Source organism: Salvia hispanica, chromosome 5 (assembly GCF_029641045.1).
Source record: "Salvia hispanica isolate PSC_SH4W2 chromosome 5, Shi_PSC_v1, whole genome shotgun sequence".
Classification (NCBI taxonomy): Eukaryota; Viridiplantae; Streptophyta; class Magnoliopsida; order Lamiales; family Lamiaceae; genus Salvia; species Salvia hispanica.
The window spans coordinates 22,912,938-22,936,169 of record NC_142696.1 but is presented as its reverse complement, the minus strand read 5'-3'; the positions used below and the strand labels follow the sequence as shown (position 1 = coordinate 22,936,169).

The 23,232-nt window shown below is 35.6% G+C and overlaps 3 protein-coding genes, 1 long non-coding RNA gene and 1 pseudogene across 8 annotated transcripts; 2 read left to right on the top strand and 3 right to left on the bottom strand.

The window, feature by feature from the left end:
• The first annotated feature begins 320 nt into the window (after positions 1-320).
• Positions 321-1,217, top strand: LOC125190203 (aquaporin PIP2-2-like; annotated as a pseudogene).
• A 4,248-nt stretch (positions 1,218-5,465) lies between these two features.
• LOC125190917 (protein disulfide isomerase-like 1-4) lies at positions 5,466-9,546 on the top strand. The gene is made up of 12 exons (XM_048088340.2): positions 5,466-6,060; positions 6,624-6,753; positions 7,125-7,290; positions 7,377-7,495; positions 7,634-7,714; positions 8,074-8,160; positions 8,252-8,326; positions 8,461-8,529; positions 8,615-8,695; positions 8,783-8,917; positions 9,006-9,062; positions 9,158-9,546. The coding sequence occupies exons 1-12, from the start codon at positions 5,504-5,506 to the stop codon at positions 9,329-9,331; spliced, it is 1,731 nt and encodes a 576-aa protein (XP_047944297.2). The 5' UTR covers positions 5,466-5,503; the 3' UTR covers positions 9,332-9,546.
• A 2,576-nt stretch (positions 9,547-12,122) lies between these two features.
• On the bottom strand, positions 12,123-12,992 carry LOC125191221 (uncharacterized). 2 transcript variants are annotated; one of them, XR_016130561.1, is made up of 3 exons: positions 12,882-12,992; positions 12,614-12,792; positions 12,123-12,522 (listed from the first exon to the last, which is right to left on the bottom strand). It is a non-coding gene; the product is annotated as an uncharacterized LOC125191221 (long non-coding RNA). The 2 variants fall into 2 exon arrangements; XR_016130560.1 differs by lacking the exon at positions 12,882-12,992 and having other exon boundaries at positions 12,614-12,875.
• Positions 12,993-14,036: 1,044 nt separating this feature from the next.
• On the bottom strand, positions 14,037-19,692 carry HDS (4-hydroxy-3-methylbut-2-enyl diphosphate synthase). Of its 4 annotated transcripts, none has more exons than XM_048085164.2 (20): positions 19,471-19,692; positions 18,759-19,003; positions 18,390-18,547; positions 18,007-18,113; positions 17,826-17,926; positions 17,653-17,729; positions 17,399-17,518; positions 17,082-17,312; positions 16,786-16,902; positions 16,617-16,691; positions 16,445-16,522; positions 16,161-16,220; positions 16,008-16,070; positions 15,673-15,817; positions 15,444-15,582; positions 15,262-15,339; positions 15,021-15,180; positions 14,834-14,932; positions 14,596-14,700; positions 14,037-14,345 (listed from the first exon to the last, which is right to left on the bottom strand). In XM_048085164.2, exons 2-20 carry the CDS (start codon positions 18,970-18,972, stop codon positions 14,244-14,246), a joined length of 2,229 nt encoding a protein of 742 aa, XP_047941121.1. In that variant the 5' UTR covers positions 18,973-19,003; positions 19,471-19,692; the 3' UTR covers positions 14,037-14,243. The 4 variants fall into 4 exon arrangements, with proteins under 4 accessions (XP_047941121.1, XP_088914847.1, XP_088914848.1 ...); XM_089058721.1 differs by lacking the exon at positions 19,471-19,692 and adding an exon at positions 19,375-19,438; XM_089058722.1 differs by lacking the exon at positions 19,471-19,692 and adding an exon at positions 19,401-19,419.
• A 2,445-nt stretch (positions 19,693-22,137) lies between these two features.
• Positions 22,138-23,139, bottom strand: LOC125188952 (uncharacterized). The gene is made up of 3 exons (XM_048086072.2): positions 22,875-23,139; positions 22,622-22,663; positions 22,138-22,547 (listed from the first exon to the last, which is right to left on the bottom strand). The coding sequence occupies exons 1-3, from the start codon at positions 22,986-22,988 to the stop codon at positions 22,227-22,229; spliced, it is 477 nt and encodes a 158-aa protein (XP_047942029.1). The 5' UTR covers positions 22,989-23,139; the 3' UTR covers positions 22,138-22,226.
• Positions 23,140-23,232: the final 93 nt, after the last annotated feature.

The window sequence follows — 23,232 nt, the reverse complement described above, 5'->3', positions numbered from 1 at the left end:
ACCTTGATAACCGTTGACACAATTTTAAAATTTCGATACCTTATCTTCCAGGGAAAATACGTGTATATTTATTATTTTCATATAGATATATAAAAGCAAATTATAAGAGCATAGATAGGCTTTGATGACGAAGATTGTGGGCCGTGCAAGCGAAGAAAAACCCACAATTTACCTGTAATTGTCGCCTTCTAATTTCTCGTTAATCATATTTAATTACTCAAATAAGGAAAGCTAATTAATCAAATTATAAATTACAATCCCTCAATAAATACTCACTTCACAGTTCACACCACCATCTTCATCTTCATTATCATATAATTTATCACACAGCCATGACCAAGGACGTTGAACACGCGGCGCCGGAGTTCTCCGCCAAGGACTCGTGGACTTCAACGAGCTCACCAAATGGTCCTTCTCTTCCTCTACGTCACCATTCTACAAGCACCAGAGCAGCGGAATCGCCTGGGCGTTCGGCGGCATGATCTTCATCCTCGTCTACTGCACCGCCGGCTTAAAGGTGTCGCTGATTAGGGCGGTTATGTACATGGTGGCGTAGGCTTGGTGAAGGCCTTCCAGAAATCCTACTTCAACACATACGGCGGCGGCGCAAACCAGCTCGCCCAAGGCTACAACACGGGCGTCGGCTTAAGCGCTGAGATTATCGGCACCTTACTCATCCTAAGAGAAGTGCACCAGACTCCCATGTTCCCGTTGGATTTGCCTGGCCACCATCCCCATCACCGGAGTTTTGGTGCCGCCGTCATCTACAACCAAGAAAAAGTCTGGGATGACCAGGTAATTAATTCATTTCACATTTGTTTCAAATGAATGCATATATTCTAGAGTAACTAATTTTACTAAGATAAGATTATAGCTAGCTCAAGTACAAACATATGTAGTAGTGTTAGCAATTTTGTATAATAATTTTTCTAAATACACTGGATTTTCTGGGTTGGACCATTCATCGGGCGTTCTACCACCAATTCATATTCAGGGCAGGAGCCATTAAAGCTCTGGGATCTTTCAGAAGCAGTGAACTTAATTATATATAATTATCCGAGGAGAAAATTACAGTCACATTGTAAATATCCATTTATGCTGTCCCTTTTTAATCCACATTTGATCCATTGTAATTTCTTTGGCTTCCTTGTATCGAAGATTTGTTGTTGTATTTTCTCCTTTTGATCACCAATAAATATCTCGGTTATCTTTAAACAAGAAATTCCTTTTAAAGTTAGTGTCTAAATGTCTTGCCATCTTTCAATCTTCAGTTTCCCATTTCCTTTGGTGTAAATCTTTAGTGTCCAAGAAATGCAAATAATGATAAACCAATTCGCACGGTTGACATACATATAACATATATATATGCTTAATTTGATAATTTGGAAAGATTATAATCATCATTAATTAAATAGGAGTACTATAAGATGCTCACCAATTACTCAAGTTACTATATCAAATAATTACACATTTAAATTATATAAATGAGCACATTGATCTTTCTAGATAAAGCGTGACACATTTTTCGTATACAATGTAAGGCGCTGTAACCAAAATAGAGTAAGATCTACTGTGAAGATATGTTTTGTGTCATTGTGTGTGATTAATAACCACAAATGAATTAATTTTTAAATCCACTATTAGTTCTTTTTTTCTTTTTGGTCGATCGAACTAGCTAGAGAAGTGACACATTGCAATTTTGAACCGTCAAAATAAACAAAAGAAATTTTGTTTGTCTGCCCCGAATTTAAAAAACCAAAGTTATATCCCAAATAAATATTCCGCATAATACAAATGGGTTGTGGAAGGAACTTCAAGAACCGTCATTATATTATATAGTGTAAAACAAGGGACTCAATTATACATTATCTTTATCTAGAAATGATGTTTTGATGATTTATTGCTTATTTGTTAGTGTATTTAATAAATTTATACAATTTCAATGTGTAACTTTAACAAGAAATGATTCCAGTATATCTTGTTGCTTATGCAGGATTTCGAGGTTGTTGATATGATGCGATAATAGTCTAATTAATTACCATCATAAAACACACGTCACTACAAAAATTTTTGTGGTGGAGAATGAAGATAACTTTGATTTAAGAAAGAAAGGTTGATATTAATTAAAAGTGTGTGATGATATGGTCGGTCCTAATTTACCAGCTAGATAAATAATTGATGGCATTTTTATTTACGAGTATTTTCATATTAAATCATGAAAAAGGATAAAAAATGTGATTACCTCCATGTCCGAGGCTTATTGGTACCAATAAATTACACTATGAAAATATGCAAACCCAATTATACAGAGTCAATATTTTATAGTTCACTTATATCACAAAAGACTAGAACAATGGTAAATTGGTAATGACTAATGAAGCTAGTAACTTCATATGCATGCATAGGTATAAAAGTTTGTTGATAAACTATTACTAGAATAATGAGGAAAAAATTGTTTTTGGAATGATTTGGTTTTTCAGAGACTTAAATGCTTTTCACATTAAATATTAGAAATTATTTTCTCACTTTAACCTAGAAGACCAAGACTTCATCAAAACTTATTTTGAAGTAAAAAATTTGAGTAATTTAATTTTGGTTAGCAGCAGAGTGGCTTTAAGTATGTTAATATTTAATCATATTTGAATGCAAATTTTAACCACAATCACAAATATTCATGAGACGATCTTAAACACATGATTCCTATCATTAATATTTTATTTATATTAGAACATTTTTTTCAGATTGTGTGTGCTAAAGAAAGACCCGGAAACAGTCCAAGTTTCTCTCCAGTGTAGTTCTGGGCCTTCATCCAAAACAAGAATACCTGCTAATTGAATTATTTGATTTAATTTTTCTTAAAACTGGGCCTAGAAAAATCATAAGTATGTAAATTATTACTACCCACTTTAATATTTTGGAGCAAAGTTCACCTCAATTACTTGGAAATATGTAAAAAAAAAAAAAAAACTTAGGAAATACTATGTAAAATAATAATCTACACACACTATATTGAAACCGTATGGAATAATGAAAAGATGAACGCTAGATATGCGTATGACATGCAAAACATAACTGCATCACTGATCTCGAAGATTATACAATCAAGACTATTGATTTTTATATTAATATTAATTGTCGCAAAGAAGCATTTGGGAAGCCTAAACATAGAAGCATCAATGTATATATAAAAAGCATTCATATAAACATAATTTTTAATTTCTACCGGTGAAAAGGTAACCTATGAGATTTATGAATCTAGATTGTGATACAAATGGTATCATAACCATCATCACCTATAAACATATATTCATAAAAGTGAAAATGTAATTAGAACAAAGTGCAAAAGTGTTGGGACACATTCACCTTAATTGGGGTTAGTGGATAATGGATAATGGAATGGCTTTACTACATTTGGTAATAATTTTGTGGACAGGTGACGATGCAAGGGAATTCCAATTACAAGTGCACCCAATTAATCCTTTCCATTATTATCAACCTTTACTGCTTCTTCAAGCTAACTTTTTCATATTAGTCCATTTGATGCTGCACATTTTGTTACATACTAGTACAACAATATGGCCTAAAATCCAGGTAATGAAATATCATGAAAATATGTAGATTATCATTATATCATGATTATAAATAAAGAAGGATGATTAAAGTCAGTACGAACATGATTAATTCCCATATCCCTTGAGCCAACTCCAAGACTAGATTCGATTACAAGCAACAATTTCCTCTATAAAGCACAAGTCCACATTCAAACATATCTAACCTGATCATATCATATGGCCTCTTCTCTAGTCTTTGTCGCTCTTTTCGTCCTCTCGGTTTCCTCAGGTGAACTTCGAGTCCATGGCCTCGAGGACCACAATAGCCCTATCGTGCTATCCCCTGAAATGTACGTGTACTTTCACCCAAAAACACAACAGCCAAACATAAACCTGTGTAATTTACCAGACTGCTCTTTCGTAGCTGCAACGAGGCAGTCCGCTTCAGCCCACGAGAGATCCAGAGCTCTTGCAGCTGGTGGCATAGCTGGGATCCCTGTAGGCTTCATTTTTGGTATACTCTTCATGGCAGGAGTTTATTATGTGATATTTATGAGGCAAGTCAATGCAGAGAGAGCCAAATACGGTCTTCAACCCGATCATGTGTGATGTGGTTAGACCATATAATAGCTCGGTGGTGGACTCTGTTTTGGCATGCTAGACATTTCTTTTCTTCTCTATCTCTGTCCCACTTTTTTTATCTAGTACAGTTAGCTGTTTATTTCATCATGCTGTCAATCTAATTTAGTGAACAATTGCACACACCAATTGGAGTGAACTGAAAATGGATTTGGATGGTTAAAACAAGTTAAATAAAATAACAAGGAAATTGCATCCAGTACTAATTATCTTTGCTAAAATAGTCAAGGTATATGTAAACAGAAATATCAATGTGAAATGAACTATATTGGTGTCTATATATAGTAAGTATGTGAATATACTTGACTAACACTTAATTCATCTTAAAAACAGATTCAACACAAGTATGTGAATATAAAAACTCTAAAATACTAGCTTCTCACTATCTATTAATAATTCAGAAGAATCAACAACAGTTTAATATTATCAGCCAAAGCTCGCAAGAAAGAGTATACAGTTACCAAGAAAAGCTTATTTCAAATATTGCTTCTCTTGGGTGATTTTCTTTTCTTTCAAAATGTGGAGTTTTTTTTATGAGACAGTAGTATCAAAGAGGGGAAATTATTTTAAAATATTAGAAAGCATAAAAATAAGCTTAAAGTCATTATTATATCATGATTTCCTTAATGTTGATTATCAGAATTCAGAGCCAAAAAAAATTGAAACTAAAGTAGGCTGGAACGCAAGGAAGTTTATAGTAGCATATTCAAAGTTCAACACTGGATTTTTGAAAATATTAGCAATTGAATTCCATGGATTGTTCATCAACATGTCACAGTGTTAGATTAATGAAGAAGGCTGTATGAGTTGTAGGAGGCGAAAATTTGAAAGAAACAAGGTGAGATATGAAGAAACGAGTGGGAGAAACAAGAAAAAAAGAGCCGATCGAAAATAAATGACGACACTTGTGATGATGTATGGCTTTGGCAATGCGGCCATCCACAACCCTTCCCTTAGATTCCATCATTTTGATTAATTATTTATGAAACTCACACCACAATCTCCTAAACCCTAATGTAGTAGAAGATGTACTAGTACTAAGAAAATTGTCCATTTCTCATTTATTAGGGGAGTAGTATTTTAGATGATTTCTACCTACACCAATGGCAATAACTGTATTACCTGAGGATGAAGGCTAATAATGCCGATTTACATTATATTCTTGATGGGGTTGGGTTTGGTTAATTTCGAATTCCTCATATGGAGTAGTATATAAGTCCATTCTTTCTAAATTACAAAACGACGCAGTTTTAGACGCTCCAGCGCGGGCATAAATCTGACCCGAGATCTACCAAGATCCAAACTCATCCGCGATGGCGACGACTAACCTCACTCTCTCACTCCTACTCGCCTCTCTCCTCCTCTTCTCCCTCCTTTCCACCCCCGTTTTCGCCTCTTCCCCCGCCGACGAAGACGACGAAGACCTCAGCTTCCTCGAGGAGCCGGAATCCGCCGTGCCCGACGACCATCCTCTCTCCGACGACGAATACTCCGACGACGGAGAAGATGAGGACTTCGAGAACTACGACGACTTCGATGTGCCTTCCGATTTCGGCCACGGCGACCAAGGGGGTGTTGCAATTGATGACAAGGATGTTCTGGTTTTGACGGACCGCAATTTGAGCAGCTTCGTGGATGAGAATAAGTATGTGATGGTGGAGTTCTACGCGCCCTGGTGCGGCCACTGCAAGGAGCTGGCGCCGGAGTACGCCGCCGCCGCTACCGAGCTTAAGGATGCGGATGTGAAGCTTGCTAAGGTCGACGCGACGGTGGAGAATGCGCTCGCGGAGAATTATGAAGTTCAGGGGTTTCCGACTGTTTTGTTTTTTGTGGATGGGGAGCACCAAACCTACACCGGTCAACGTACAAAGTGAGTCTTTTTGTAATTTTTAATTCGATTTTTCACTTTGATTTGCCAGTGAGAGCGTTCGAACTAGATTTCTCAATTGCGGATTCTTGTGTACTTTCCGAATTACAGAACTAGTGTATTGCTATGTTATTGAAGAATTGGAATATAGGAGTAGTTTATTTCCCTACTTTTTTAGGCATCCAATTTAGGACTTTCAACATAGTTCTATCAACATGAATCCACTTCAAATTAGCCTTTTTAGCACCAAATACTGCATCAGATTCTTAGCTAAATTGTTTTGGATGAATTCAAATTCAAGGCCTGAGTTCATAATTGTGAGCTAATAATTGTAGTTCAATTTCTGTTGTCTTTCTTAGATACCTCATCGCTAGTAGCACTACATCTTATCATGCATTGTTTCTTTTGTCATGTCTAACATGTGAATGCTGGTCAGACTATAAATAACTGTCCAAGCACTCTGCATTTGATTATATGCTTGATGATGATTCGAGGTTGACATTTAATTGTTTTGTGATTCTTCTTCTTCTCAAAAGTTTTAAAATAAAAGGTTGATCTTGGTGCAGGGATGCTATTGTTACCTGGATCAAGAAGAAAACTGGACCTGGCGTATCTAACATAACTACAACAGAGGATGCCGAGCGTATATTGACGTCTGAGGAGAAGGTTGTTCTGGCCTTCCTCGACTCATTGGTGGTAAGCTACTTACTTACCTAGGCCTTTTTTCTTATAAATGTATTAATTGATTATATGCGGGATTGTGCACATAGTTACTTTTCCGCTCATGTTTACATTGTTGATTTTTCTATGATATATTGATGATAGTGTCTACGCATCTGCTTAAATCTATAAACTTCCCTGTTCAGTTAACAGTGCCTTCTTAATATGGTCATGTTTTTCTTTTGTCTATACTTTTCCTTTGTGAATTGTGATAAAGCTGTAATTTTTCTTATATATATTTGCAAACTGATTATATTCCCATGAGTGAGTAAATTATCAGGTGTAGGATAGAGTATCCCCTATGAGACAAAAGCATTCTAAACATGATTTCTTATTGCTTGCAACAGGGTCCTGACAGTGAAGAGTTTGCAGCTGCGTCAAAGCTTGATGATGATGTTAACTTTTACCAAACTGCAAATCCTAATGTTGCAAAGCTGTTTAACTTGGAAGCTGACGTTAAGCGCCCTGCAATAGTCCTATTGAAGAAAGAGGCGGAGAAAGTGACACATTTTGGTTAGTAACCGATATACACCTGTTTTTTCTCAGCTTTCTGCTAGCCGGTGTTCTGATTGAATTAATCCACTTGATACTTTGTGTAGATGGCCAATTCAAAAAGTCTGCAATAGCTAAATTCGTCTCTGCCAACAAACTTCCTATTGTGATCACTTTTAGCAGAGAAAGTGCCTCAATGATATTTGAGAGTCCAATAAAAAAGCAGGTCAGTTACAAGGATGTATATTTATAGTAAAACCTCCGCACAACTGTCTTTTGGCATTCTCTGTGATGTTTCAATTTTCATTTGTATGGCTTTATGTTGTCACTGTTACTAAACTGAGCTCCTACATCACAAACTCAGGTTTTGCTTTTTGCCACGTCTAATAACTCACAAGAGGCCTTTCAAGCATTTCAAGAAGCTGCAAATCTCTTCAAGGGAAAGGTATCGTAATGTTTGCCTTTTAACAATCTATCTATAACAGCAGTGTTGGGGATTTCACATAGGAGTAAATTTTGTCTATTAAACTAGTACGATTTTTTTTCTTTTTTTCATCAATATTATTGCCCAATTTGTAGAAGTTGCAACCTTTGGATATATAACATAATAGTATATCACTTTCATGGAATTTTCTATGTTTGACATTGATAAAACCACTATGCTCCAAGAGCATACTCAAACTCTCAAAAAATAAATTAGTACTCTTAATGACAGTTCATATATCAAGATCATGACTTTTACTAATATTACCAAATTTATATATTATATCTATTTTTTCATAACCTGTTCAAAATTTACTGCAGCTGATATTTGTATATGTGGATGTTGGCAATGAAGAAGTAGGGAAGCCTGTGGCAGATTATTTTGGAATCACTGGAGACGATCCAAAAGTAACTTTGATTTTGAACTTCTCTTTTTCTTTATGTGTGCCTTACCTATTGGGAAACTTCGAATAGTCAATTGTTCTTAATCTTCCTGCAGATTTTGGGCTATGTTGCAAGTGAGGAGACTAAGAAATTTATCTTTGACGGGGAAGTTACTCTAGAGACAATAAAGGTAGAAATACTCTTATTTGCATTTTTATATGTTGGTTCTGTTTCATGTTGTGTGTTGTTATATATGCGAGTCAACTATCATCGCCTTTTGAAATGTCATTTGTCTTGATGACGCCACTCTATTCACTTAATCAGACATTCGGGGAGGCTTTTGTTGAAGACAAGCTCAAACCATTCTACAAATCAGACCCAATTCCCGAGAATGTTAGTTCTGGCTGCTTCTTTTAATCTGATTAAAATTTTCATTTTAGTGTTCTGATCAACTTTTCTCCAATGTTTCATGTTGCAGAATGATGGTGACGTAAAAATTGTTGTTGGGGACAATTTCGATGATATTGTTTTGGATGAGTCTAAAGATGTTCTTCTTGAGGTAGCAATATTGACATTGACCGTAGCACGATAGCTTCTGTGATGATTGGTTTTCTAGTTCACTAACATATTTTCCTGTACTATGTAGATTTATGCACCGTGGTGTGGTCATTGCCAATCTCTCGAACCAACATACAACAAACTCGCCAACCACTTGCGTGGTATTGAATCTCTAGTCGTGGCGAAAATGGATGGAACCACGAATGAACACCCCAGAGCCAAGGTATTTTGACTAGCCTCCTTCCTGGATTTGAGTGTCATATTTTAGTATCACCGTCAATTCTTTGAGGTTTTTCATACATTTTTTGCAGGCTGAGGGATACCCCACAATTGTCTTCTTCCCAGCAGGAAAGAAGAGTGCCGATCCTGTAAGCCATATAACCAATACCTTGCCTCGTTCTTTTTTTTTTTTTTTTTTTGGCTGTTGTACGAGCTACACCTGCGTTTGCTTCGACTTTTGCAGATTCCAGTTGAGTCCGAGCGAACAGTGGTGGCGTTCTACAAGTTCATCAAGAAGCATGCTTCTGTCCCGTTTAAGCTATCTAAACCTAGCTCGTCTCCGGCATCGTCATCTGACGATTCTCACACCAAGGAAGATGCGACGACCTCCTCCAGTGATGTCAAAGATGAGCTATAGACACTATTTACTCAATTTCGACAAAGTCTCTCTAGTCTGATTGTGCTAATAGGAAGCTGAATAATTAATTACCAGTTTTGGTTATATATGATCAAGTTTTTAGACCAAGGGTACATTGCTAAGTTTATTTTAGATAACTTATAAGTTCCAACAAGTTATGAAATGTTTCAAGAGATTATAAGATATAATATCTCAAAGGTTTATACATTTTTCAAGTGTTTGGGTAATTCAGTTTTACAAATTCGATAGAGAACTGTGAAAAAATATATTGGATTAAGGAGCTTATAAGTTGTTAGATTTGATTTGTCAAATAGTAATGGGGTATCTAATATTACTGATTTAGAGCGCGGCTTAAGAGTATCAAAGTCCAGTTAATCTTTTTTACTTCATTTATATGAGTGTTCTAATTAAGAACATAAATGTAGATATTTTGCTAGCTATAAATATTTTGAACAGAAATTTTAGCAATGTTTCAATTTTCATAAATAGAGTAAACTACAGAAAATGTTTCTAGGATATATGCACTTTTCGATAACTCAGTAAAAATACCTACTGAGATTTGTGAACAAAGTGTTCATCAATTTTGAGTTACTTTTGCAATGTTTTCGGATATTTAGGTCCTTTTCACCATTTTTACTAAACAAAATTTTGGATTGACATAGATCAAAGAAACTGTTATAAAGTTAATTGAAAATTGAGTGAATTTATTACAGTGAAGTAACATTTTTTTATCTATGAGTTTACTTAAACTGGAATGTAATATCGCACTAGAAAAATGAGTGTATTTGACAAAGGTGACAAGGAAAACTCATTTGTAAGAAAACCTCATGTGACAGACTTAACATTTGTGATTTTAACGTTTAGAAGTTGACTAAACATTTGTTTATTTATGAAAAATATGTGATGGATCGTTCTTGATCTTTGTAAACGTTATAGGAGTGTTAAATAATTAAAATTCAACAGTTTAAGAAATTATTAAGATTCAAGCCACAGTCGGTTTCCTTAATTACAAACTTTATTTGGAGGGTAAGCAAAGTACATCACATAATAAGGTGGGTTGGGTGCTACTGCTATATCATTATTAATATTAACTCTCTCAAATTTCTTATATAATGTTCATTTCATTAAAATGCAGTAATGGTAGTATTAGATATTTTTAATATACGTTTAGTAAAATATTATGAAAGTAATTAAGATAATAAGGATAACAAGTCAACATATTTGGGCAACTCAGTTGGCTCTTTTCCTTATATCTAAAGCTAGCCCCTCTCACCATTTTCTTATAGGCAAATAAATATAAATTTTAAGACTGCATCACGTTGGACACAAATCTGAAACTTTTATCCTCCGTCATTACTACTTTACTACTACTCTCTCTGTTTTTTTATTTAAAATATTTTTTATCTAATAAAGTGAGATTATATATTTTTATATAGGCAAGGAGTTTATGTGTATATATAGGGTGTTTCCCACTAACACATTAAAGTGAGAGTGCAGAAGAAACCGCTCTCTATCTCTCATCCAACTATTTCTTCTTCTATCACAATCTCTGTATAACTTTTTTCTTCAGATCTGTCTCCAAATTAAATATGGCTTCAGATCTTCTTCCTCTAATCACCATCTTCTTCGCTCTCCTCTTATTCCCCAATTCCACATTCTCAGCACACGCTCCTCAATCCTCCCCTTCTCCGTCTCCGCAGCTAGCTATCTCCCCACCTTCAATGGCGCCAAACTCTCCTCCGTCGCGTCCAATTCCAAATTCACCATCTCCGGCGCCGTTCCCACGGCATGAAGACGGCGACTACGAAGAGTCTCCGTCTCCTGCGGCCGAGCAGGGCGATTTGGAAGAGTCGGAAGGAATGAGCGGAGGAAAGAAGGCGGGGATCGCGGTTGGAGTGATTGCTGCAGGTTGCGTGGTAGGGATGGCGGCGGTGGTGTACAAGAAGAGGCAGCGGAACATCCGCCGCGCGCGCTACAGCTACACCGATCACACAGATTTTTTGTAGATGAACAAAAACATGTTGATTTATGATGCTATTCTGTTTCATTGGTTAGTGTTGACTGTTCAGACTTTAATTTTGCTTTATTCTTTATGAATATTACTATGCTACAAAAAGTTGTGCAATTCTACTCCTTCATATTCATTCATGCTGATTTTCGAGTCTGCCATTTTCATTGCCCAAAATAGTGCATTAAATACGGGAATGAAACATGAAAATTATAGTCTGCATCATGCATGCATGTAGTTGTAGATGTAGGCGAGGATAATGTGATTGGATCTCTAGCTATGGGTTGGACAATGTGAATATACTAGCTATAAAAAAATATACTACCATTAAAATGAGCTGTTGATATCACTAATTTAAGAAATTTTTAAATAGTTAATTAAGTCACAAATTTTTGGATTTTGTGTAATTTTCTCAACCTTTGGGCATCCTTTTCTCAAATGCAAAGGAATCGGATATTGAATCTTGGAAAGGCAGTGAATACAACAATTGAGAAATTGTATTTTTTGCAATTCGACAGCATGTTGTCACGTGTATTTGCCTGCAGATCTCAAAATCAATTTTATTATTGCATTGTATTCCCTCCTTCAATCCAACTACAAACCCAGAAATCCTCAATCTTAGAGTTAGAGAAGACGCTTCGTTTTAATTCATTGCATATCAAAGTGTTGAGATGGAATCTAGTAGTAGTTCACATTTCTTATCCAATAAGACTTGAGTTCCAGCCTTTTAGCAGCTGCTACAGCGATAGATTAGAATCACAATTCGACAATGATGCGCATCAGTTGACGGAGCCAGGAATTCTACATGAATGGGGCAAAATTATACATAAAGATATTTTAATACATTAAGAAGGGGCAAAAATAAAATTAACTATTAAAAATAGCATACATGAATTTTTTCTAGGTGGGGCATTTGCCCCTTGTGAAAGCCATATAGATCCGTCCCTAGGTAAGACGCTTCCCCTCTAACCAATAGGTCGGGGGTTCGAGTCATCATGGGGTACAAGCGATAAGCAAACAGCCCTCTATTTTTGACATTGATGAGCACACAAGAGCTCGATAAGCTTGCAGCGATCCCAATGATCTCTTCTGCACATTCGAAGAATACTTCCACAGGAGCTTCATTAGTTCCAATCCTTGGAGGATAGATTTTCAGTACTTTGTTCTCTGCAACTAAATATATCTGCAAATAGTAAATTATACTCATCAGCAAATGAATTCTTTTTTCTTCTTTTTTAAGAAATACAAATGCAATGGATTGATTGATTCATTGCCTTGCTTGATCCTCCATGAACCGGAGTTATACTCGAACTGCAAGTATAGTTCAAGTGCAGCGCCCACGCGATGGTTCCGTTTCTCTCGAATGCAAACAAGTATTTCCTTGAGCAAGCACAAATCCTCCCATCATCCATGATTAAACTCTTGTAAAGCCTATCAACAGCCCTCTTTGAATCTGCATATCACATCGAATAAACGACAAAAATAAAAAATAAAAAATCAGATCCTTACACAAATTTTTAAATTGAGAAAGAGAGAGATAACCTTATCCTTTAGCTCAATCTCCGATCCAGTCACTAATCACGGAACCAAGTCATCTCCAACTATTTATATTAATCTCAAACTCATTTTCGAGTTTATATCACACCAAAAAATAATTTTACTCAAATCATTTACATCAAATTCAAATTTTACACCATTTTTAAGTATATGTCTCACAAAATTTTTGTAGTAACATTACATTTAGCGTTTGTTCCATAGAAATACCTAAAAATAGGTTTGAGTTTGGTGTTAAAGAAATTTTCTACACCAAAAATGATTTTCATAACACGGTAAACGGCAGATCTCGGGAAATTAATTTAATCGGTTCGAAGGCCATCTAATCATATATACCATATTAAAACTCATTTTAGAGTATATGTCACATCAAAAATTAGTTTTACTCCAATCATTTATACATAATTCAAAATTTACACCATTTCTTAGTATATGTATCACAAAATTTTTACGGTAGCACCATATTTGACATATTTCCATCGGAAAACCAAAAAATAAAGTTTGGGTTTAGTGTATGGTAAGAGAAATTTTCTATAGCAAAAATGAGTTTTGGTAGTTGGAGATGGTCTAATTTATGATAAAATATTCTTTTATCCGCTGATTAGGCCTCTGGTATTAATCATATTAATTAAGTTATTATAAAGTTAGTTATGTCACGTAAATGTCCACATAAGATGTTATGTCAATGTCCACTTAAATGACATGTAAGATTTATTATGACCGCAAAATAATCTAAATTGGTGATATTATCAATTATTATCTCTTAAAATATTAGTGAATGTTTCCTAAATCCACCAACACTAGGCAAGCAGTATCTTTTACCGGAAACAAGCATCCTAATCAACACCGTTTCATTAAGTAATTGCCCAAATTTTTAATGGATTTATATCTAAATTATGTGAATCGAGTATCCAATATTTTTAAAAAATTGCAATTACAGTAACACTTTTTTTTTAATTTCTATCACATCTACATCTTTTTCCCTTTAGAACGAAGTTATGTCATTGATTCATTGGTACAACGTTTTCCGTGAAGGACATGGGACAAACTTTGGCTCTAATTATAACTCAACTGAGTGAATTAGAGAAATGTTAATCTTCAAAAGCGAACAGATATGCACAGAAGATGATGATGACTGGGCAGTGATGAAATCATTCTCTTGCATTCATTCAATTATTTTATAGTCATACTAATGGTATGAGGCTCTTCTTTCAACAATAGTGAAAGGAGCTTATCATAAATATTGAAAAAACACAAAATATGTATTATATCACCACATCCTCATGCACAAGTATTGCTTTGAGCAGCAGATGATCTTCTCTAGAAATTCAATGCTAGAACCTATGACCTCTACTCCTCGACTGGTGGATCCACCCACCGACCATGCTCCTTGATCAGCTCGATCAGTGCATCTGTTGCACCCTCCATTGCGATACCTCTCTTCACCACAGTCTGAAACACACAAGACTTGTCACAAATGCAACACCAGGAGCAAACATTTGAAGAACAAGAGAGGAATAGATAGACCTCACAGTGTTTTTGCCATAAAGGTTTTTTCTTTTCTTCTTCATTAATACAAATTCTAGTTCATCCTATGCTTTCTATGTAGATTATTCATGGTTTTGTAAATTCAAGCATCACATTATCACTGTTTCAGTTTAGGCACATAAGTTTCGAAAGAAAGCTCATGGACTAGGCCTACCTTGCCAACATAAAGGTCAATCTTTCCAGGAGCACCGCCAACGTAGCCAAAATCTGCGTCAGCCATTTCTCCAGGGCCATTCACAATGCAACCCATGATTGCAATCTGTACAGAAATAAAAAAAGAAGACATGGAGGATTTAGATGCTACACGTACACTACATATGATTTCTCGAAGATAAATGCACCCTCGATGAATATTGATTCGTTGAGCTTAGTGTTGAGGAACTATTAATTACCGAAACACCAGGCAAATGAGATGTCTTGTCTCTTATCTCTGCACTAATCACTTGAAGGTCGAACAATGTCCTTCCACAAGATGGGCATGACACGTATTCCTGATATCATTTCCACAAAGAAAAGGAAATGTGATTATTCTTCAGCTATATTGATTTGGTTTCTTCCTTATGCAACCAATATACTAACCGTCTTTGTATTTCTCATTCTGCAGCCTTGTAGCAAATTGAATGAAGTATCCCTGAGGAACTCAAACTCTTGATCCGGGGATTCCAATAGAATACCGTCTCCTAGTCCATCTACCAGAAGCGCTCCTGCGTTGGTGCCAGCACCGATAACCAAGTCATCTCTGCCCATATAAGAATTAATGTCAGCTATGATCTGAAATCTGAATTTCACTTAGAATAAACTCAATTTGCCGGATAGATACCTGTGGATTCCTTTTGGGAACTCTATGTGATGAATAACTGGGAAGTCCAGCGAGTTCTCAGAAAGATACTCAAAGAGCCTGCAGAGACGAAGATCCTCAACTAAGAAGACTGGGTGAAACGTACAGGGATTCACTGCTAAAACTAAAATGCCAATAACGGGACCAATAGTCTCAGAAACTACCTTCTAGCAGCATGAACTCTGCTGGTTTGCTCATCTGAATATGGTATGTGATGAAGGATCATGGTAGCATCAGTAGTCTTCAGAATTTCCAACTCTTCATGGGGTTCATCACCACGCACAGAGACTACCAAACGTGTACCTGAATCAACATAGGTAAATTAGCATGACTACTAGCATTTTAATAATGTGAAAACCTAGAAAGCTTTTGGCATTATAATGCATGGTGTACCTTCTGGAAGAAGCTCGTGAGCACCAGATGACAATTCCTTGAGAGTTACCAAGGCCAAAGCATTGGGTAATGGTTTTGTCAATTGTTCTGATAAAGGGGTTATTACTCCCATGCTAACATCTATCAGACGTTTGAGTGCCAACCTCTGGTCATAGATTGAGAAAAAGGTGATTTAAGTCATTAGCATGGCTTATGGAACACCAAAAGAAATTTGGAGCTTCAAAATTCAACAATATCTTTCTGGTAATATGAAGAGAAACACCCCCCCACACACACTAGAATATGAAACGAATTATTTTAATGCATAGTCTTATGGTTAGCAGAAGGAGGCTTACAGCATCTTTATCATCTTGCGAGGGAAGTTCTCTCAGCAAGATTGAGTCCACAGTGGCTAGGTCCTGTATCAGTATTTAATTTCTTAAATGAGATCTCCCCAAAGAAAATTGAGCATAATGCGTCCTTGAGAGAGAGTGGAACTTTGAGCATACCTTGAATGGCATTCCGACAATAAGTTTTGCTGCAAGGGACTTGTATAACAATTCTGGTGACTACAAGGGAAAGTGGAAGATAGGGATCATAAGAAAATCAACAAAAATGCAAAATTCTCAAAGTAAAAGACAATGAAAAGGACAATAGAAGGTAAATAATTCCAGACCAAGGGGAAAAGAAAGAAAACGTCACTATTATCTCCCACATCATCATCGAAAAGAAAAAAGGCCGGATCGCTTTAGTCAAGAAAATATAGATATATGATAAGAGCATAGCAGCAAACCTTCAACTGATCCAGAGTAACTGACATCAGAACTGAACCATCACGGTGAAGCACACCTCTATAGTCAACCACTTCACCCTGCATGGGAAAAACAATATCAGCGATCATGAGATCTGATACTCCAGGAACTCATTAAAAAGATTCATTATAAACCATAGAAATAAAATCTGACCTCCTTTTGAATGGGAAGTTGACCAGTTCTACGTTGGAAATCAAAATAGTGTCTGTGCTTTTCTTCAAATGGTGCCTGGTTGAATCCAACAACAATAAAAGGTCCAAATTGTGTAAGTACATTTTAGGACTATAGAAGCAAACATAGCTAGTCAACATTGAGGTCATACCACTCCTTTCTGAAGTTCAGCTGTCTTCATTCCAAGATTAGCCAATCTTCTGCAGGGGTCTATCTCCTCCTCTGGAGGTTCAGTTAGAGAAACCCTAATGGTATCACCTAGGCCGTCCTGCATCAACATAGATCAGATGCAAGTGAAGTTTTAATAATTTAACTACATAAGTACTGTCATTAGACTGTTATTAAGACAAATTAGAAATATTAGATTCTTTGTCAAAGTTGAATTAAGAAAACAGGATAAATGTTTGCATTATATTATTTTGAGTAAAAGCATGTAAAAGGACATACTGTAAGGAGTGTTCCGATTCCTATAGCAGATTTCATCCTTCCATCTTCACCCTCACCAGCTTCAGTTACTCCCAGATGTAATGGGTAATCCCATCCTAGAACATTCATTTCAGCTACAAGGAGGCGGTACGCCTGAACCATAATAACTGGGTTGCTTGCTTTCATTGAGAACACAAAATTATGGAAGTCCAATTTTCGGCAAATCCTTGCATATTCAAATGCAGACTCCACCTGTTGCACGAGCGAAGGTATATACATCACCAGAACCAGTATAGGTTCATAACTCATTCCAAGTGCTGAAATAGGTAGGTACTTACCATTCCCCTGGGCGAGTCTCCATGATAACTCATAATGCGGTCTGAAAGACTACCATGGTTGGTTCCAATGCGCATTGCCACGCCATACTTCTTGCATTTTTCAACCAAAGGAGTGAAAACCTAAGAATACACGGAAAGAAGATGGATCATTATTTCTCACAAAATACTGGATAACAATAGATGGCTATAACTCAGAAGTAGACAAGTCTTTTGCAAGATAAAATGAAGCAAAGCAAGTGAAGTCTATCTCTGACCTTCTCAATATGCTCAAGTTCTTTCTGGTAGTCATCATCAGTGTATTCTAGTATCTCAAACTGTGCCCTCCTATCAGCTAAAATATATTATGGAGTTAGATCTGACACTTGAACCATTTGTATCTCATAGAGAAATATAATTTCAAAGAAGCATATGGTAGTGAATTTAGTACCAAAGTTTCCTGGGTTAACACGAATTTTGTCAAAACATTCAGCAACTCGCAGAGCCACTGGTGGAGCAAAGTGAATGTCAGCCACCAGAGGGATATTGTAGCTGCAAGGTATAAATTATTAAATACTTTTACTTGCATTAGTTGTGATGAATACTATGATTCAACCCAATATAAAACTTACTTCTTCTGAACAAGGGTATTCTTAATTTCAAAACAAGCATCTGCTTCTTTCCTTCCTTGCACCGTAATTCTAACAAGATCAGCTCCTTGATCTGATATTCTCATAACCTGCAGGTTGAAGGTTCAATGAGATGAATGAAAGGCAAAAAAAAGGATTGCAAAAAAAAGTATTGAAGACACAAAATAGTTAGAAATCTTCTATTAAATAATTCTCAACAGAATTTCACATCTTACAACAGGACAAAATGCAGAATTAGTTTACGATATGAAACATAAAAACCACTGGAGATTGATCAATTATCTTCTACATGGCATGTTTTCTAGATAATATTCCAATTTATACATTAAGAAAAGAAGAGAACTAATAAACAGTTATAGTGGAACCTGCTCAACAGTGCCAGCAACATCCTTTGTATCTGTGGTAGTCATTGTTTGAATTCTGATGGGATGCTCACTACCTAAAGCAACATTTCCAACCATCACTGTGCGGGTTTTTCTCCGGACTGTCTTGTGTATGGATTCACAATACTTCTGCCTGGGAACTGCATTCACAAACTTGACGGATCAGATGTCTAACCCAACCACATCATTGCGAATCAATATATTAAGGAGTGACTGGATTAAAATGCTTTTAGACCAAACTCAAACTTACGAATATAAGTCCACACACAATCTGGTCATAAAAAAGCGAATATATCGTATCTTAAAGAACAGAATCCAGAAGTAGTAGCATAGCAAATAAGAAGAAGATACCTAACAGTGGGCTTCCCTCCGATGCTGGCTTGAACTCAACAGTTTCTGAACCAGGGTTGCTTGAGTTTCTTATCACTGCAACCTTGCTCCTGCCAAACTTAACCCTTTGCAAGTCAGAAACTCTAACAAAGTCGGAACTCTTTCCGAACCCCAAGCCACGATGATCCCGGCTTTTGAGACCGGTAAACGAAGTTGGAACAGCTCCAGTCGCCATTTTACTCCGCAGAGTATCAAATTCCACCCTCCTAAACCAACACAAAACAAATTAAATAATTAACCCTCCTAAACCAACACAAAACAAATTAAATAATTAACTATCAACTTTCAGCACAAAAACTGTTAGCCTGCACAATTTTAATCAAAGACACTCCATAGATATAGCATGATAAAAACAAATCAGACAACTCTAACAACACCTCACTTCTCAAATTGATTGAATCGCCCAAATTGAACGCACTCACCCCACTCCAAGAGCCAAAAAACAGGGTAAAATGAACACGAAATCAAGTCAACCCCACAATAATAAATAAAAACCAAAAAAAATCTCCATGCTTTTCACGCAAAAATAAACAATGAAAAACTCAAAAGATTAGACACGCAAAGAATAAATTAATACTACAAAATAAGAGCTCCAAAACGTGCAAGAGTGAATAACGAGGATCTGCTGGATAAATGAACTTGAAACCACGGTTCAGTGAAGCCAGAAACTTACAGATGAGAAAACGATTAGCACTAATCGGCCAAAAGGAAGAATCGAGAAAGAGATGAACTGGTGGTGGATGGAATTTGAAACGAAAAATAATTTGGAGCTGAAAATTCAGAAAGATAGTGAAGCCGGGCTAGGAGGTTTTATAATTGCTATAGGCCGAAGGATTATGAAAGCTACAACCAAATTTCATAAGCAGACAAAAACTCAGTTCATCAGCATCGTCATTTACATATTCTGGTAGCCATTAATATTTTTTTCTAGTTTTTCCAACTGACAACTGTGCAAATCGATGATGTTTTGAGTTTCAAAATATTGCTTTTCAGCCCCTCTAATTTCATTTTAATTTACTTTTGAACCACCCTAAAATACCCGAGTTATTTCACTAATTAACATTAATTTCTATTTTTTATTTTTTATATTCTCTAATTGATGGAATTAGTATGTTAGAAATCAGATAACAGCTAGAAATTATAGAATTTAGGAAAGCATTAAAATAGATTGGTATATAGAATTTAAGGACTTGATTGCAAATATTACAAAGTTAGGCTGATTCCATTTGCAACAATTGTGGCGACCACGTGTCACTCCATAAAATTTAATTTGGTTTAAATGAATTATGCATACTGTATTAAATAAATAAATTCAATTGCATTCGTTTTACACATTATTTTTAAAGAATTGTTGAAGTCAGAAATGTTCTAGTCAAGAATTAAACAACTAAAATAATAAGTCAATAATTGATGGACGCTTTAAAGAGTAGTGTATTGTTATTTTCCTCAGAATTGGGTCGAAGTTTGGAATTCAAATTTGGTATGCTTTCGAGTCAAATGTTTGTGCAATTATAAATTAACAATTTTGTATGTGCTGTTGATTTTTTTTATTATTATAAATTAGGTGATACTGTTCAATTTGTTTGGCAATGTCTATGGTTCTATCATAATGTGCAACAAATTTTCGGAATGCATCTATATTCAACAAACATGTATTTAGGCTTATTAAATGATTTATTCTTATATCTGCCTACGCATAATCTAGGTCAGAAGAACTGGAAATCAACAAATATCTTGTACAGTATAATACTTCTAGCTTGCAAATATTGCAAATGGATTATTAACCTTGACCATCTTATGATTTGCATATTTTATACTCCCTGCGTTCATATTACTCGCACTTTTGATTTTAGATTATACATAATTTGTGATTGATTTTTTAGTATAATTAAATTAGTATTTTAAATATAATAAGAGATCACTTACTAAGGAAACACTTAATTATCTCTAATATTATTAATTAGGAGTATTACTTTTGTTTGACTATACACTGGATTGCAGACTTTTCAAGTACTAGTATTCATATAGGGATATAGTTTATCCACCATGTTTTAAACTTCTTATTAGATAAGTCGATTCAGTCGTGTACCTTATTCAATCCGATTATAGCATAAAAATTACTTGAACAGTCTTTACTTTCTTACTTTTAATTTGTTGTTAAGATATTCTGATAAAACAATTATTTAATAAGTATTTGATCTTATGGATTGTCTCAATCCAATCAGTTGAATCATGAATCCAATCAGTTGAATCATGAATCGATAACTTCGTGGATTAACTATGATTTTTTAAAAATTGATTACATACAACACATTTATCAACCAACTATAAATACTTCCAAAACAAATTTATGAAACCTAACAACATTGAAAGTCGTGGAATCATGGGAAAAGGTAGCATATACGTATTTAATTTATTTTTGTTCTTTATAATCTTGTGAGTACTTTGGAATCTGACAGATCAGTTACACACTGTATGACAATATTAACTAATGCTGTTTAATTATATATCTGATTTTTTTTTAAAATGGTGGTAAAAATTAGACGAGTCTACCTTTAGAATATGTGGGGCTAGACTATATCCAATTAAAGATTATTTAAATGTAACTCATGCTTGCCGGCGCATTTAAAATTGACACAAACTGACTAATTAACGCCTCATTTAGAAGTTTTACTAATACTACTATTAAATGGACGCCGTTTTTGACTTCTGCCTTTGATATGCATTAAGTAAGTAAGACTGTTGACGACCAATTATCACAGCCTTCGCTTGCAAATATTTTTACTCCAGTTTCAATGAATGAAATTTACATAACTCTATTTTTTTCATTTTGGTATTTATCACTAGTAATCTAATTCTATACATAATAAATTTTAACATTTTTCCTATTTTTCTTTTACTTTACGAGTACTAGTTTTATATTAAAAAAATATATATTTTCGCATATTATCAACATTATTTTTTGTTGGCGGAGAAATTGATCTAGTAGTAGTACTTTGAAATAAGTAGATTATGTACATTTTTCAGTAGTTGGCATTTTTTAATAAAAAATTTGTATATGGAGATGCAAAGGATTTGGATTATGACGGCCACGAGAAAGGCGTGTAGTACGTGAAATTAGTGTTTGCTTTTGTGCAAATAGTATATGCTAATATTAAACGTTATTGTTTTAATAAAGAAATGATTTTTTTTTCAAATGTTATTCTGTTCTTTGTGTTTGGTCAAGCCGTCAAGGTACTGACCCACTTGCCTTAGTACTAACATTTAGCAAAACTATTTAATTGCTAGGTATTTATTACGAATAATGCGTTCATCGATATAGAAACTTTTAATATGCATATAATAAAAACCACAATTAACATGTTAATAGTAATTTTCAGCCTACAAAATCGAGTTGAATACCTTTCCGGTGACAAATAGCATAAGGAACTAGGTTTCCGACTTAACGGTGGTACTCTCAGCTACAATACTAGTACCAGTGGTAGAAACGACAGAATCCTCAATAGCAACTTTACCCACCTTCCTTCTCGCCCTTCTCCGCTTCAGTGAGACGCCGGCGGAGGATTGGCAAGTACCGCCGGCGCCGTAGGTGAGAACAGATGTGACGTGGCAGTCCTGCCAGCTCAGAGATTTCAGGTCGTCTTTCACTTCCTTGAGGGTTAAGCTTGCATCGCCAGATACGCCGTCTAGCAGGCTCGACCGCTGGAGATCCATCAACTCCATTGTTGAAACCATTTCCATCAGAATCGCCTGAATCACATTCCAAATCCAAATCGTAAAAACACTACCAATTTAAAGAGGTGATAGTAGTAGACTAGTCGTGCCTTTGGAGCTTCGATCTTTTTGAACCCATGCATGCTAATGACCTGCCAAACAAAATGCGAGTAGATTCAGCCCCAAAATCTCGGTAAATCTCACCGATTGCACAACTAAAATCCAAATCCAGAGCGCACTTAAAATTCAACTCATACTACCAATAGATTTAGGATCGGGTGAAAAGAGAAATGCAAAAATCAACACAACTGCGGAACAATGGCAGTGATTCATGTAAAAACTGAGAAAGAGGCTCGGTTTCACCTCGCGAAGTTGACCAACGGTGAGAGGCAGATCGCGGTCGTCAATGAAATCGAGGTAATCTTCAACATCAAGCTTCTTCCTCTTCCAACCTTCACCGTCTCCCAAAACTTCCATCACTATCGTGCAACCTTCCCCGTCTCCCAACCGCCTGCGTGTGTGTGTGAACTGTGAAGTGATATTCGCGTGTTCAGTAAAGGTAGATTTCGCTATATATACGCAAAAAATGCAATTCCTTATAGATTACCACATACTATATCATTCTATTGTTTGATATGAAATATATTCACAACTTTTTAGCTATGACATCTTTTATTTCAATCAATCATATATCCATTACTTATATTTCATATATTCATTA